A 15,960-nucleotide genomic window follows, 5' to 3' on the forward strand; every position below is an offset into this window, starting at 1 on the left:
CCTATTAGACTTCTAAGTGGAGACTGAAGTCTAGAATTGAGGGGTACCCATGAATAAGTTAGTGAGTTTCTATTGAGGGGCTTCTAAAATAGTAGGAGAGGGAACATTGACACTGAAATAACTACGGTAAAGGTAGGAGATTGTGCCTTGAGGAGGAACAGGTAAAGCAAAAGAGCACAAGGGAGGGTGAAGTAATTACTGATGCGGATGGGCAGAGAAAGCCCTTTTCCTTGTCTCACCTGGGGGCATTTGGTGGCCTCTCTGAGCTTTCAGTGACACCTGTCAATGTGTGGCTGTGGGATTTTCAGTGGGTTGTATGTGGGGACACTCGAGTAGGGTTTGGGCCTTCAGCTTTGTGTCCTCAATGCCAGACATAATTCTTCCCCATTCTAAGCCTCAGTTCTCCATGTATGAAATGAAGGGGTTGAACTAGACCAGTGCACTAGAATCACCAGGAAGCTTTTTTTTTCATCCCCCCACCCCCCTTGGGGCTTTTTGTGTGCTGTGTGCTCTCTGTGTCCATTCGCTGTCCATTCTTCTGTTTCTGTATTTGTTTATTTTTTATTTCTCCTCCCCCTTGCAGCTTGCTTGCTGTCTGCTCTCTCTTTCCATTCACTGTGGGCTCTTCTGTGTTCTCACTTGTCTCCCTTCTTTTTGTTGTGTCACCTTGCTGAGTCGGCTCTCTGCAGTGTCTGCAGGCCAGGGGGCACTCCATAGCATCTGCTGGCCAGGCAGTGCTCCACAGCTCCCTTCACAAGGACGCCTTGGGATGTGAACTGAGGGCCTCTCATGTGGTAGACGGGAGCCCAACTGGTTGAGCCACAGCTGCTTTCCAACCAGGAAGCTTTTAAGAAATGCAGATGGGACCCATCCCAGACCTACTGAGTCAGAATTTCCGTGGGTGGGGCCTGGGAACCTGTATTTTAAAGCCATTCCCCATGTTTATTTCTTTTTTTTTAAAAAATCAATTTTATTGATACTTAATTCATCCAAAGTATACAGTCAATAGTGTTTGGTATAATCACATAGTTGTGCATTTATCACTTCAGTCATTATTAGAACATTTTTATTATTTCAATAATAATAATAAACAAAACCAGACAAATAAGATTCTTCACCTCTCTCTGTTTCCCCTGCCATACTTAGCAGCTATTTCTGGCTAGTCTTACACATTATTTATTTATTTTTAAGCCATTTTATTGAGATATATTCACATACCATATGATCAATCCAAAGTTTATAATCAGTGGTTTTTATTTTTTATTTTATTTTTTCTCTTCATTTATTTTTTTCATTTTTCACTTTGATTTCTTTATTTTTTTTGTCCTGTGGTTTTTAGTTTAAGCACAATGTTGTGCATTCATCACCACAAAAAATTTTAGAACAATTTCATTTTTCTAAAAAGAAAAACTCTACACTCTTTAGCAGTCACTTCTCAAGCTCTCTGTCCTTCCCCTGCCCTACATAACCACTAATCTAATTTCATCTTTATAAATTGATGTGTATTTGCATTTTGTATAAATGGGATCATATTATATGTAGGTACTTTGTGTCTAGTTTCTTTCATTTAGCATGATTTTTTTTTTTGGTCTGATATTAATGTCTTGTAGTATTAGCATATATTAGTTCAGTTTCAAAGAAAAATGGTCTCATATGTGCCATTTTACCCATATTCATATTTCACATGTGGTATTACTATGCTATATAGTTCCATGTTACATTTTTTTAGCTTTCCTTTTAGTAAAATTCATGACCTTAGCCTTTCCCTTTAAACCACTATCATATCCACATAATAGTACTGCTAGTTAGAAACATGTTGTACCTTCATCTTTTCTATCCATTTCCAAAGATTAACACACATCCTTTTTACCAGTTCTGTACAAGTTAACCCTCAGCTTTCCATTTTCTACCTTCATTCTATTTTCTGGTGACCCATATTCAAGTTATTTACTCCATGAGATTACACAATATATTTAGTTCATAGTAATGCAGTCATACAGTATTTGTCCTTTTGTGTCTGGCTTGCTTTGCTCAACATAATATCCTCCAGGTTCATCCATGTTGTCATATGTTTTATGATTTCATTTCTTCTTACAGCTGCATGATAATCCATCGTGTATGTATACCACAGTTTATTTATCCATTCATCGGTTGATGAACTCCCGGGTTGTTTCCATGGATGGGGCCTGGGAATCTGTATTTTAAAGCTATTCCTCATGTTTATCTTTTGTCAGTCTAACAGCAGTCTGCAGACAGAGCTTTGGAAGCCTCTGGATCAAGTAATTTCTGAGGTCCCCTTCAGCTCTAATGCCCTGTGAGCTTTGTTTGAATGCTTCTTGGAAAATGGGATTTTTGGTGGGGGTGGGGGTTGGGGAGAAGCTGCCTTCAGGTGAGGAATATCTTGGCTCGGGCAGACGGGGCAGGTGCATCAGCCAGGGGTTTGGAGAGGGATGAGAGGGATGGTTCTGGGAACAAAGACAGCTCATTTGCCACTGGGAACCAGGCACGTTAGGTCCTGGAAATAGAGTTGAAAAACATGACCCCAGCTTGGGAGCAGCTCACAATCTGATGAGGGAGACTGATAAAACAACTCAAGATCCAGCTCACCGTGGGAAGTGCTGCCCTGGAGGAGGAGGGGGTTCCCAGGTGTCAGAAGAGCACATAGGAGGGAAGAGCAGAGGAGGGTGGTGGACTGGTGCTGCAGTACTCAGAGAAGACACCAGAGTGAGGGGAGCCTGGATCTGAGGCTTGGGGGATAAGGGAAGTTCTTAGGCAGATTCATGTCTGGGGCCGGGGTGGTGGGTTGGGATGTCAGGTATTCTTTTCTGGTTGGGAGGCCCTGACACCCTGGAGGTGTGAGAAAATCTCAGGTCTGCCAATGTGGTTAGAATGAAGGGGCCCTGAGGAAGTGGCTGGTGAGGTGGGCAGAGACCAGACTGGAATGGATCCTCCACGCTAGGCTGAAGAGCCTGGACTTTGTCCTGAAGGTGATGGGGATTTTGAACAGGAAAGTCTCTGTGAGCAGATCCGGGTTCGGCAGCAGTCATTCTGCACTGTGCATTGGAGGGGCTAAGTAAAGGGAACGGGCAGGTGCAAACTTGGTTGTTTTGTCTGGGTTCCTTGGGCATGCTGTATACTGTATGCTGCTGAAAATCTCTTTGGGCTATTCTTTGCTAATGATTAGAATACCAGGTGCCTCTTGAAATGAGGTGACCAGCTCAGGGCATCTGTGACTTGGGGTCCCTTGAACCTAGCAGTGGCCTCGGTGTGCTGTGTTCAGGCAGATGGGGATCTGTATATGGTGGGGAGTCTGCCTGTCCACCTCAGGAATTTTTACGTGGAAATCCGTTAGTTCTAGATTAATTTGTCTAGCCATGCTAGTCTAGCCTGTTCAAGGGCTCATAGACCCTTAGACTTAATTTTATGTAGCAATCCAAGGCCTATCCCAGGTCTTCACCCAGGAAATGAGTGATAGTATAAGGTTAGAAGCCAGTGCTTACGGGTCACAGCTCTTTTTTCTTTTAGCTCTACCATTCCCATTTTGGGACTTCATCCTGAGTCCAGGGATGTGGGGTTCGTTTTTCAATTTCCTTCAGTCCAGCCAGTTCTTGACTGAACTCCTTTTCCTGGGCAAACTACTACCCATGGAAGTAATAGTTCCCTGCTCCGGGCTCCTGCCAGGGTCCAGGCTGCAGCTCCTGCAGGACTCTCAGGCTTGCTTACTCCTTACTCGTTTTCTCTCTCCGCTTGCCTGGCTTCCACTCCCAGTACCAAAAAGTTCCCCTACCTGGCAACTGAAACATCACTTTCTTCTGGTCTCAGCCTCTGTGAAGTAACTGCTCTCTCTCTTTTTGATATCACACAGCTTGAGTTATTCTTTGCTCTACTGTTACCTGGGAGGCTCCTTCTTCTAAAATAGGCGGCTGAGGGTGTCTTTGATTTACCCATTTTTAAACGCTTAACCATTATAGATAATAATCAAATGCAGATTATTTCAGTATTTAAACTATGCCCAATCATATGGGGAGCAGGGTAAAGAGTTTACCCACAAGTTTGGTATAAAGCATTATCGATCCATCCTTCTACCCTTCATCCAATAAACGATGACACAGTCAAAGAAACTTGGCTTTGTTTTCTTGCAGTCCATTATTCCTTAAATCATGCTGCTTTTCACTTGCATTTTATAAATTTGTAACATGCAGTTTGTTTCTTTGTCTTATTAAGTAGAATACACTGAATAGAGGTCAGATCTTTTTTCATGCTTTTGGAATGCCTCTACCCCTTGATATCCTGTTACTAATGAAATTTTTTTTTTAAGATTTATTTATTCACCTCCCCCCCCCCCGCCCCGCCCCTGCCGTTCTTTTGCACTCACTGTCTGCTTTTTGTGTCCATCCACTATGTGTTCTTCTGTGTCTGCTTGTCTTCTCTTTAGGTGGCACTGAGAACTGATCCTGGGACCTTCTGGAGTGGGAGAGAGGCCCTCAATCTCTTGTGCCACCTTAGCTCCCTGGCTGTTGCATCTCTTACTGTCTCTCCTCTGTGTCTCTTTTTGTTGTATCATTTTGCTGTGCCAGCTTTCCATGCAGGCCAGCACTCCATGTGGGCCAGCACTCCTGCACGGGCCAGCATGCCCTGCGGGTCAGATTCTGTGTGGGCCAGCTCTCCAACTGGGCCAGCATGCTGTCACTAGGAGGCCCTGGGAATCGCACCCTGGACCTCCTATGTGGTAGATGGGAAACCAATCGCTTGAGCCTCATCCACTTCCCTGAACTTTTATTTATCTAATATTATTGAAATGTATGTTGCTAAGAAAAACAGATGACCAAATTTGATGTTGTTTGGAATTTTGAAAGCTTTGGTCCTGAGGAGAAGAGGCTCATGGTTTAGTGATAATTGCTTATTCTTAGTTACTCAGAGCCTTTTTTACTTCTAGATTTGAATAAGTGTAGACATTACTACTAGATTCATATATAAATATATTTTGCCTATAACAACTTCAGTACATTTTGACTAATGACTAAAGTAGTTTTTAATTTGGCTATACCTTTTATTTTAAACCTCAAAATGCTGTCCTCCCCTTTTTAGTATTTTTGAGATTTCATGAACAAATCTGTACTTTGGTTATGCTTTCCCTTTTCCCCTGTATCTTTATCTCTTCAGAATAGAATAGAGTTCTAATTTTTTAGGTGTTCATTAGGAAGCCCCTCCACCTACTTTATAACTTTAATCTCATTTCTTGGGACCTCCTCCAACTCTTGTGCATCTCTCTTAAGGTGTGGGAACCAGAACTGCACAGCACTTCTAGCTGTGGACACAGAGTGGTTTTGAATAAGGATCAGACCAGAAGTCCTTTCAGACAATGCCCAGCACTTTCAGGGCCTTTTGTGATGAAAACTGCACTGTGGTGTCTTAAGGGAACAGTCTCAGTCAATGCCCAGGCCTCTTTCTTGAACAGTTTGACTTGGAATCCATTATTGTAAAATTGTCATAGGAATTGCTTTTCCCTCAGTGTTCCTTTATGTTTGTCTTCACTGATGCTCATTTGCTATAATTTCCCCTATTTATACAGCCTCATGAGAACTTGCTGTCTTTTAATTTCACATTTTGATTCCTGGAACAGCTTTAAGGCAAACTTGCAAGTTTCACTCTATTGCCTCACCAAATATTTATTGAGTACCCAATGGGGAATGCAGTGATGAGTGAGTCAGATAAGCCACTTCCCTCAAGAAGCTGAGCCTGAAGTTCTGCTAGATCACTGGTTCCCAAAGCATTTTGTGTGTGAGGCCTCCTTAGTAAAAGAACCTTCTTCCAGGTGCTCATGCAGTAGTGGTGTTTTCAGTGGCTGGTCACTGAGAATACGTACGTGCCTGTGGAGCTGAGTCTGTATGGGTTAGGAACCACCACGCTAGGTAATTTATGAAAGCGTTACGTCCCAGTCCAGAACTGGTCACTGTTAAACATTCCACTCTTCACGGCTCCCCATCGATGGCAGATAACACATAAAGACACACACACTGGCATATATCCCATGTTCTCTGGAATTCAGGTTTTTTTGTTGTGGTGGTTGGAATCTTGGCATTTAAGCTCTGAAGAAATTCTGTTAGTTCTGCCATAGTCATATTCTTTTTCACTACCTCAAAGAATTGTAACAGGCTAATCAGTTTTCTTTTTCAAAATTAAGGCACTTCCTCTCCTTCCCTCCCTCCCCAGTTGATTATGTTTACTTAAATGTTTGGTAAAATTTCCTGGGCAAACTAGTAAACCCTGGAATAAACCATGAGAATTTAAACTTAAAATTTTTTTTTTTTTTTCATTTCCAGAATTTCCCTAGAGTAGAAACTTATCCTAAAAGAGGTTCTAGTGTTAATCTGCCCGTTTTGGAGTTGTTCTTTACTTGCTGGGGCATTTTGCATGTTGTGGCATAGTTCCTCGGCCTCAGCTCTGCTGCTCTGCCTTGCATGGTCACTGGGCCCTTCCAGATGGCCAGGTGAGTTCAGTATGTCTGGATCTGGCTGGCCCAAATTCTTCCAGGAGAACCTCTGCCGAGTGCTCTTAGGCTCCTGGGTGTGGCCTGGACGCAGGGCAGCGGCCACCAGCAGGCTCTGGCCTCTGTGTGGCTGTCCCCAGAACTGCCTGTGAGTTGCTCTTCCCAGCTTCTTGGGCCTGCTGTTCTCAGCGGGTTGCAGACACCATTCTATGCTGAGGCTTTTTATTTTGACTACCTCTTTTATTTTAATTAAATTAACCCATGGATTTTCTAGCTGGCATTCCCCTGCTGAGTCATGCCAGATGTGTTTTAAGAGTCTTATATTAACGATTTTTAGAATTCTGTGTAAGAGGCTTCTCAGAATTATTTTTGGCCTGCCTAACTTCTCCTACTACTTTCTTATATAGTAAAATATAATTTAATACAGTTATGCAAGCAATACAAATTTGTAAATAATTTGAAAGTACAGGTAAACAAAAGAAAGAAAATAAATTCATCATCTGTTGAGATACTTTTATCATTTTAGAGTAGTCTAGCCTTTTTCATAGACACTGTATTTAAAAATTATTTAGCAATTTTATTGAGATATATTTATATACCGTACAATCTATCCAAAGTGTAAATTCAGTGGGTTTTGGTATAATCAGAGTAATGCATTCATTACCACTGTCAATATTAGAGTATTTAAATTTTGTTTTAAATAGAGATTGTACTTGTATACATTTCAGTGCCTGTTTTTTTTTTCCCCCTCACTTTATATCAGGAAAATTTCTCACAGCTTTAAATATTGACCTATAATATGATTTTTAATAATGCCTAGTATTTAATTGTACTGATATAACAATTTATTAAACTGATTTCTATTGTTGGAAATTTATGTTTTATTCCATTTTTTGTTATAAGTAATTCTGTAGTAATTATCTTTACACAGAAATTATCAGGTGCATCTCTGTTTCCTTAGGGTAAATTTCTGAAAGTGGAATTATTGGATCTTTTGTATGCATTGCTAAATTGCTCTTTAGATAGAGTGGATCAATTTATACTACCTTCAGAATGCTTATTTTGCCATATTTCTGCCAATACTGGGGATTATAATTTTTTGGAAATCTTCGTCAAATTGATAAGCCAAAAATGGTTTTTCATTATTTGAATTTGTATTTTTTTATTTTCTTTATGTGTTAATTGTTCATTTGTGTTTTTTCTATTTTTAAAATTGCCTGCTCCTTACTTTGCTCATTTTTCTAAAGGGTTGTTCATTTTTTACTTTTTCCTTTGTAAGGGTTTTTTATACATTAATAAAGATCTTAATAATATTAATATATTGGGGAGCGAGTGTAGCTCAGTGGTGGAGTGCCTGCTTCCTTTGTACAAAGGTTCAATCCCTGGTCCCTCCTGAAAATAGATATGTATATATTAATATATCACAAATATTTATTTTGGTTTGTTGTTTGCCTTTTAACTTTATGCTGTCAGATTTTAGATAAATAGAACTTTAAAAAAAAAATTTATCCACCCCTCTCCCCCAGATGGTTTGCTTGTCTGTGGTTGCTTGTTGTTTGCTTGCCTTCTCCAGGAGGCACAGGGAACTGAACCCGGGACCTCCCACGTGAGAGGGGAGTGCCCAATGACCTGAGCCACATCTGCTTCCCTCAGGCTGCAGAGTCTGCTGGTTTGTGGCATCTACTTGTTGCAGCAGGGGCGCAGTCTAGTTTTTTTTTTGCAGAGGGAGACAGTGTCTAGTTCCTTGCAGCGGAAGGCAGCATCTGCTTGTCTTCATTTAGGAGGCACCAGACCGAACCGGGACCTCCCATATGGTATATGGGTGCACACCCACTTCCCAGAGCCCCATCCATTTCCCAGAACTTTTTATTGGCAGTCTTTTTCTTTATGGTTTCTTTCTATGCTTTTATAACAGGGTACATTTCAATTAATTTCTATTTATAAACAACATGATACTATTTAGGGCAAGGTTTAAAGAAATACAAACACCTAGGTACAAGGCCAGTCCTTTAGTCACTGTTAGCAATTACTGCTGTTACTGGTTTTCTTTCCCAGGGCTAAATAGTAAACAGGATTTAATCATTGGCTTTTTTTTTAAGGAGATACCAGGGATTGGACCTGGGACCTTGTGCACGCGAAGCATGTGCTCAGCCACCAAGCTACACCTGCTCTGTGATCATTGGTTTTTTGTTTTTTTTTAAAGATTTATTTATTTATTTAATTTCCCCCTTCCCCCAATTGTCTGTTCTCTGTGTCTATTTGCTGCGTCTTGTTTCTTTGTCCGCTTCTGTTGTCGTCAGCCGCACGGGAAGTGTGGGCGGCGCCATTCCTGGGCAGGCTGCACTTGCTTTTGCGCTGGGCGGCTCTCCTTGCGGGGTGCACTCCTTGCGCGTGGGGCTCCCCTACGCGGGGGACACCCTTGCATGGTGCGACACTCCTTGCGCGCATCAGCACTGGGCATGGGCCAGCTCCACACGGGTCAAGGAGGCCCGGGGTTTGAACCGCGGACCTCCCATGTGGTAGACGGACGCCCTAACCACTGGGCCAAGTCCATTTTCCTTTTTTTTTTTTTTTTAAGATTTATTTCTCTCCTCTCTCCATCCCCCCACAATTGTCTGCTCTGTGCGTCCATTCAGTGTGCATTCTCCTGTGGGAATCTGTGTCTCTTTTTGTTGCATCATCTTGCTGTGTCAGCTCTCCGTGTGTGGGGCACCATTCCTGGGCCCCACAAAAAAAAGGCACTTTTTTTGTGCTGGGCACTCTCCCTATGGGGTGCACTCCTTGCACGTGGGGTTCCCCTACGTGGGGGAACACCCCTGCATGGCAGGGCACTCCTTGCACGCAGCAGGACTGTGCATGGGCCAGCTCATCACACGGTCAAGGAGGCCCAGGGTTTGAACCCTGGACCTCCCATGTGGTAGTGGATGCCCTATCCATTGGGTCAAGTCCGCTTCCCTGATCATTTTTTTTTTAAAGATTTATTTATTTATTTATTTCTCTCCCCTTCCCCCCCACCCCGGTTGTCTGTTCTCTGTGTCTTTTTGATGTGTCTTCTTTGTCCGCTTCTGTTGTTGTCAGTGGCATGGGAATCTGTGTTTCTTTTGGTTGCGTCATCTTGTTGTGTCAGCTCTCCATGTGCGCGGCGCCATTCCTGGGCAGGCTGCACTTTCTTTCGCTCTGGACGGCTCTCCTTATGGGGTGCACTCCCTGCACGTGGGGCTCCCCTACGCGGGGACGCCCCTGTGTGGCACGGCACTCCTTGTGCGCATCAGCACTGAGCATGGGCCAGCTGCACACGGGTCAAGGAGGCCAGGGGGTTTGAACCGTGGACCTCCCATGTGGTAGATGGACGCCCTAACCACTGGGCCAAGTCCGCCTCCTCCCTGATCATTTTAAAGCCTTTAGCTTTGGTATGTAAAATCCTTACAAATGTTTTTGCTGCTGCTGCTGCTGTTGAGCTGTCACACCATTTACTGACTCCGATTATCCAGCACAAGGCACCTGACTATACCTCTGCTCATTCTCAGCCAGTCCCTGAGATTTCTCTGTGTGGAGAACATTACTTTTTCCTGATGTCACATCTCTGCTCCAGCCCCTGTGACTTCATGCTAGACAATAGCAGGCTCCCAGTCCTTCCCAGCACATAGCACCAACTATCCCCACCCCTCCCACACACAGATAGGCTTTTCCTGGCTCCTTCAAAGGACCAATCTATTCTGCCCTTCTCCCTCAATCTTATTTTCTGAAGTCAGGAAAGGGAAGGAAGGAAGGAAAGGTGGATGGGAGGAAAGAAGAAATGGAATAAGTTTATAAAGCAGATGTCATGCAGGTGTTTTCCTTAGTTGTCATTATTATCACCCTGTGGAGTAGTTCACTTGGGACTGGATGTTCAGTGCTTTCACTGGCGTCCAGATTGTTCCGCTTGCTTATGGATTCCAAAACTTCGTATTCCAGGATACATTCATTTGCTGTGCTCCAAAACTTTACTTCTCGTTCCAGTTAGGTATTCTGCCAACACATGCTTAGGTCATTGTTATTTCACTTTAATATTACCTGTCATAATTAGGCACCTTCTCAGTGGGGGTGAGGGGTGTATTTTTCATCTTCTGTGAGGATTCTTAAGCAAGCAGATGTGTTTTTTTGGAGGGGGCAGGGTGGGGAGAAAACAACCTCTTGCTCCCATGGGGCAGTAACAGATACATCTCTGCTGAGCCCCCTGTCTCCTTTGTGGTTCTAAGCAGTGTTTTTTTTTTTTTTAAAGATTTATTTATTTATTTATCTCCCCTTTCCCCTCCACCCCAGTTGTCTGTTCTCTGTGTCTATTTGCCGCGTCTTTTTTGTCCGCTTCTGTTGTCAGCAGCACGGGAATCTGTGTTTCTTTTTGTTGGGTCATCTTGCTGTGTCAGCTCTCCGTGTGTGTGGCGCCATTCCTGAGCAGGCTGCACTTTGTTTCGCGCTGGGCGGCTCTCCTGATGGGGTGCACTCCTTGCGTGTGGGGCTCCCCTACGCGGGGGACACCCCTGCGTGGCAGGGCACTCCTTGCGCGGATCAGCACTGTGCGTGGGCCAGCTCCACACGGGTCAAGGAGGCCCAGGGTTTGAACCGTGGACCCTCCCATGTGGTAGACAGATGCCCTAACCACTGGACCAAGTCTGCCGCCCATAAGCAGTGCTTTCTTTATTTTCCCTTTTTTAAATTATGAAAACAATCTATCAGCACAAAAAATGATTTTGAAAGAAGAATTCACTAGTAATCCCACCATCCTGCATAATTATTTTTTTTATCTTGGCTCAAATGCACATTTAGTTTTTGCATTATTATAATCATAGTCTGTCTACATATTTTTAAGTAATTTTCCATGTTGCTGTATAGATTTCATAATTAGGATTTTAACCACTGCCTATTAGTCCATCAATTCTTTACCCATTACCTGTTGTTGGACATTTAGATTCTTTTGATGTGTGTATGTCTCTTTTTTGCTGTTTTAGTAATGCTAAAGCATACAATTTTGCAGACAGTTTTTGGGAATTATTTTTCTTAGGGTAAATTTCTGGAAGTGGGGTTCCTGGATCCAAGGCTTTGCCATTTATCAGGTTCCATGTAGCTGCCATCTTGCTTTCTCAGAAAGTTGTGCCAACTTTCAGTGTAAACATAGTGTGGGAGATATGTAAGCTAGCAAAGCTCTGGGATGCGGAAGCAAAGCAGGATTTAAGGGCTGAACAAGGGAGAGAGTAGGGTGTTTTATCCCCCCTCCCTATAGCAGGTTGGAGTCAGCCAACTTCATGTTTCACATAACTATGAGTGTTGTAGTTATTTCCTAATGGAAGACTCCTTTCCTAGGGTCTTGGGTTTCCTCTAATAGTTCTGTAGTTTTACTTCCCCAGACCATGAAGGAAACAAGTACACTTTCTTTTCTATGTATATTAAGTTAAAACAGAATTTAGGGCTTTCCCCCAAACCTTCCTTTGGTCAATTTGATAGCCATTTGGTGCCTTGAGAGTCACCCTGCCCCTCAGATTTAAACATCCATTCACCCACCAAAAACTTCAGGGTGAAAAATCTCAGAACTAAGAGTGTCTGCTGAACAGAGAAAAATAAACACCTGGGAGATGACATACTTTTCTAGTATTTATTTGTGAGATAGTTCAGCACAGATCCTGGCAATAGCAAATCATTTTGGATATGATTGAATTCATGCAGCAAAACTACAAAGTTATACAAAATTAGTGGCTAATTACTAAGAGAAAGTTAGTAGAGGAAGTTGTAGCTAAGTCTTATATAGGAATCAGAAATTTTCTAAAGGAAGGAGGTACTGTGTGATGTTGTGGTTTTTTTTTTTTTATTCATATTTTAAGGGCTGAGTGATTGTACAAGACCATAGATGATGATTTTTCCCTGAGAAACCGGGCAAGTATGCTTTGAGTGTACCCTCTTTTTGGCTGTGCAACCAGCTAGGAATTTCCAGGTACTGAAGGCTAGGGCCTGCCAGGCAGGGTTATCACCACATAGAAACTTCCTTCTTTCCCCTGCCTCCCCAGAATTTTAGAAGCTTGTTGGAGTGAAGCTCGTTAGGTATGTGTGTGTGCAGTATGGGGGTTCTGCACGGGTGTGCTGCCAGTGTGTGATGGGTGTGCAATGAAGATGATGCTGGACCGTGTCCGGTGGGATCCTGGTGGTCACTGATTCTGTTCTGTTTCTGCTATAGCCCTTGCCACCATCCAGCCATGGGGGATATGAAAACTCCAGATTTTGATGACCTTCTGGCTGCCTTTGACATCCCAGACCCCACCAGCCTTGATGCCAAGGAGGCCATCCAGACCCCCAGCGAGGAGAACGAGAGTCCCCTCAAACCTGCAGTCATGTGTGTGGATGAGAGTGTGTCCCTGTCTCACTCAGGATCAGCTCCAGACGTGCCAGCCGTGAGTGTCATTGTTAAGAACACTAGCCGGCAGGAGTCATTTGAAGCAGAGAAAGACCACGTTGCTCCCAGCCTGCTGCACAATGGGTTCCGGGGTGCAGACCTGCCTCCAGAGCCCCACAGCCTGGGACACAACTGTGGGAAGTTTGACTCTGCTTTCATGAATGGAGACAGCGCCAGGAGTTTCCCTGGCAAGCTGGAGCCACCCAAGTCAGAGCCATTACCGACCTTTAACCAGTTCAGCCCGATTTCCAGCCCAGAACCTGAAGATACCATCAAAGATAATGGGTTTGGGATGAAGTCCAAGCACTCTGACAGTTATTTCCCACCTCCTCCTGGGTGTGGGCCTGTGGGCAGCCCAGCCCTGGAGACTCTGGGCAAGTTTCAAGTTCCAGAGTTGCATATGTTTGATACCTTTTGCAAGAAAGAACTGAAGCCAGAGCCCCTGCCCTTGGGGAACCAGCCGGAACATGAGCGAAGCAGGCAGAAGGTGGTAGAACATCACAAGGAGCTGGATGCCAGTCCGTTCTTTGGGGAAGCTCTGGAGTTCAACAGCCACCCCAGCAATAGTGTTGGAGAGGCCAAGGGGCTTGCCCCAGAGCTCAGTACCTGCTCATCTGTCCCCCCTAGACAGCGACTTAAACCAGCTCATTCCAAGCTGTCCTCTTGTGTTGCAGCCTTAGTGGCCCTGCAGGCCAAGAGAGTGGCCAGTGTCAGCAAGGAGGATCAGTCTGGTCATACAAAGGATCCCTCAGGGCCCACTAAGGAGGGTTCTAAAGGCAGCCCGAAAATACCCAAGTCACCAAAGAGTCCCCGGAGCCCTCTGGAAGCCACTAGAAAAAGTATCAAGCCATCCGACAGCCCTCGGAGCATCTGCAGTGACAGCAGCGGCAAGGGCTCCCCGTCTGTGGCTGCCAGCTCCCCACCAGCAATTCCCAAAGTCAGAATCAAAACCATTAAAACATCATCAGGGGAAATCAAACGGACCGTCACGAGGATCCTGCCAGACCCCGACGATCCAAGTAAGTCCGCTGTCGGGTCACCTCTAGGGAGTGCCACTGCCGAGGCCCTGAGTGAGGTGCCAGGGGACGAGGCTGCTGCCCTGCCTGCAGAGGAGCACTTTCCTGAGGTGGGCACAAATTCAGGGAGCCCCCCAGGTGACAGGAAAGGAGACGAGAGCATGACCAAGGCCAGCGAATCTTCGTCTCCCTGCTGCAGCTCTGGGTCCCGGGTCCCAAAGGGGACTGTCCCTGGCTCCCAGATGGGCAGAAAGCAGCAGCAGAGCATGGCACCGCAGGCGTCCACCCTGGCCCCGGCCAACCTTCTGCCCAAAGCCGTCCACCTGGCCAACCTGAACCTGGTCCCCCACAGTGTTGCCGCGTCAGTGACGGCCAAGTCCTCAGCGCAGAGGCGGAGCCAGGCACAGCTCACGCAAATGTCGGTGCCCCTGGTCCACCAGGTGAAGAAAGCTGCCCCGCTGATTGTGGAGGTCTTCAACAAGGTCCTCCACAGCGCCAACCCCGTGCCCCTCTATGCGCCAAATCTCAGCCCCCCCGCAGACAGCAGGATCCACGTGCCGGCTAGCGGGTACTGCTGCCTGGAGTGCGGAGACGCCTTTGCCTTAGAGAAGAGCCTGAGCCAGCACTACAGCCGGCGGAGCGTCCACATCGAGGTGCTGTGCACGCTCTGCTCCAAGACCCTGCTCTTCTTCAACAAGTGCAGCCTGCTGCGGCACGCCCGTGACCACAAGAGCAAGGGGCTCGTCATGCAGTGCTCTCAGCTGCTCGTGAAGCCCATCTCTGCGGACCAAATGTTTGTGTCAGCTCCTGTAAACTTGGCGGCACCGGCAGCCCCGGCGCCCCCGTCCTCTCCCAAACATGGCCTCACGTCAGGCAGTGCCAGCCCTCCTCCTCCCGCCTTGCCACTCTACCCAGACCCCGTGAGGCTCATCCGGCACGGAATCAAGTGTCTTGAATGTCACAAGCAGATGCGGGACCACATGGCCCTGGCTGCACATTTCCAGAGGACGACGGAGGAAACCGAGGGGCTGGTAAGCAGACCCTCCCTCCAAAGGGTGGCAGGCCTGTGGCCCGCACAGGCTCCACGACTGGGCACCGAGAGGAAAGCTCGCTGGCGCGGGGCAGTGGTGGAATCACGCAAGTCCTAGGGGAGGCTGTCTGTCTTGGTGTTAGTGACCCGCGTCCTGCCCACAGCTTGGGGGAGACCCCGAAGGGTAGCGAGTGTGTTTATGGCCACACCCCATTTTCCACTCAACCCCCACGCCAGTGGGCTGTCGGGAATGGCTGCAGACCTAGGGAGGGCCTCTACCGGAAGGTCTCCTGCTGGCTTCTGGCAGAGTCAGCGCAGTCTTGGCACGTTCCCAAAGAGCTGGGGGGCAGAGGTAGGCGAGGCCCGGCCTCTGCCCTCTGCCTGTGCTTCTGATATCCGTGCTGTTGAGTGCTTTCCAGTCAGCTGCTGTTTGGCCCTGCGGTAGGCAGGGCTGTTTTTCAGAGTGCCTTTGGACTCGCTGCGGTGGTGACAGCGGCAGGGCTGATGTCAAGGAAGCAAAGTAGACCGCCTTGTGGGCCCTGAGGCAGAGGCTTTTTGGCTTCCTCCTTTTATCCATGCTCCGACCACTCCAGGAAACCAATTACAGTCATCTGCTTGTTCTGAGTCTTGGTGGTGCTCGATGAGATCTGGTTTTTTAAAAAATGCATTCTGTGAAAAAAATCCTTGCGGCACCCTCCGTGTCTTAGCAGGTCCCTCTGAGGCACAGCCCTCCAGCCTGCAGAGGTGTCCGCTCCTCCTCCAGGTGGTCCTCTTCATGGCTTAGCCAAGCCCACCCATCACTGTACCTCCCAAAGCCTGGGCTATAGAGGCCAGGGAGGAAAGCAAAGCAGTATTTTTGCTTCAGCTCAGCCAGGGCCCTGTGCACCCGTTGGCGACTGGCTAGCCTGCACATGTTTTCTGTGTGCCCACGGTGTGCTCCGCAGCCCTGGTAAGCAGGGGGATGCCAGCGGGAGGCAGCTGTGCCTTTCCAGCAGGAGCTCAG

At 46.2% G+C, this 15,960-nt stretch overlaps 1 protein-coding gene across 5 annotated transcripts in view; it reads left to right on the top strand.

The window, feature by feature from the left end:
* ZNF592 (zinc finger protein 592) overlaps positions 1–15,960 on the top strand; it is a 52,818-nt gene that overhangs the window by 18,624 nt on the left and 18,234 nt on the right. For all 5 annotated transcript variants that reach the window (XM_071214381.1, XM_058294725.2, XM_058294726.2 and 2 more), the window contains one exon: positions 12,696–14,958. In XM_071214381.1, coding sequence (XP_071070482.1) covers positions 12,715–14,958 — 2,244 coding nt within the window. In that variant the 5' untranslated portion in view covers positions 12,696–12,714. The remainder of the gene's footprint in view (positions 1–12,695; positions 14,959–15,960) is intronic.

Source organism: Dasypus novemcinctus, chromosome 3 (assembly GCF_030445035.2).
Source record: "Dasypus novemcinctus isolate mDasNov1 chromosome 3, mDasNov1.1.hap2, whole genome shotgun sequence".
In the NCBI taxonomy this organism is placed as follows: Eukaryota; Metazoa; Chordata; class Mammalia; order Cingulata; family Dasypodidae; genus Dasypus; species Dasypus novemcinctus.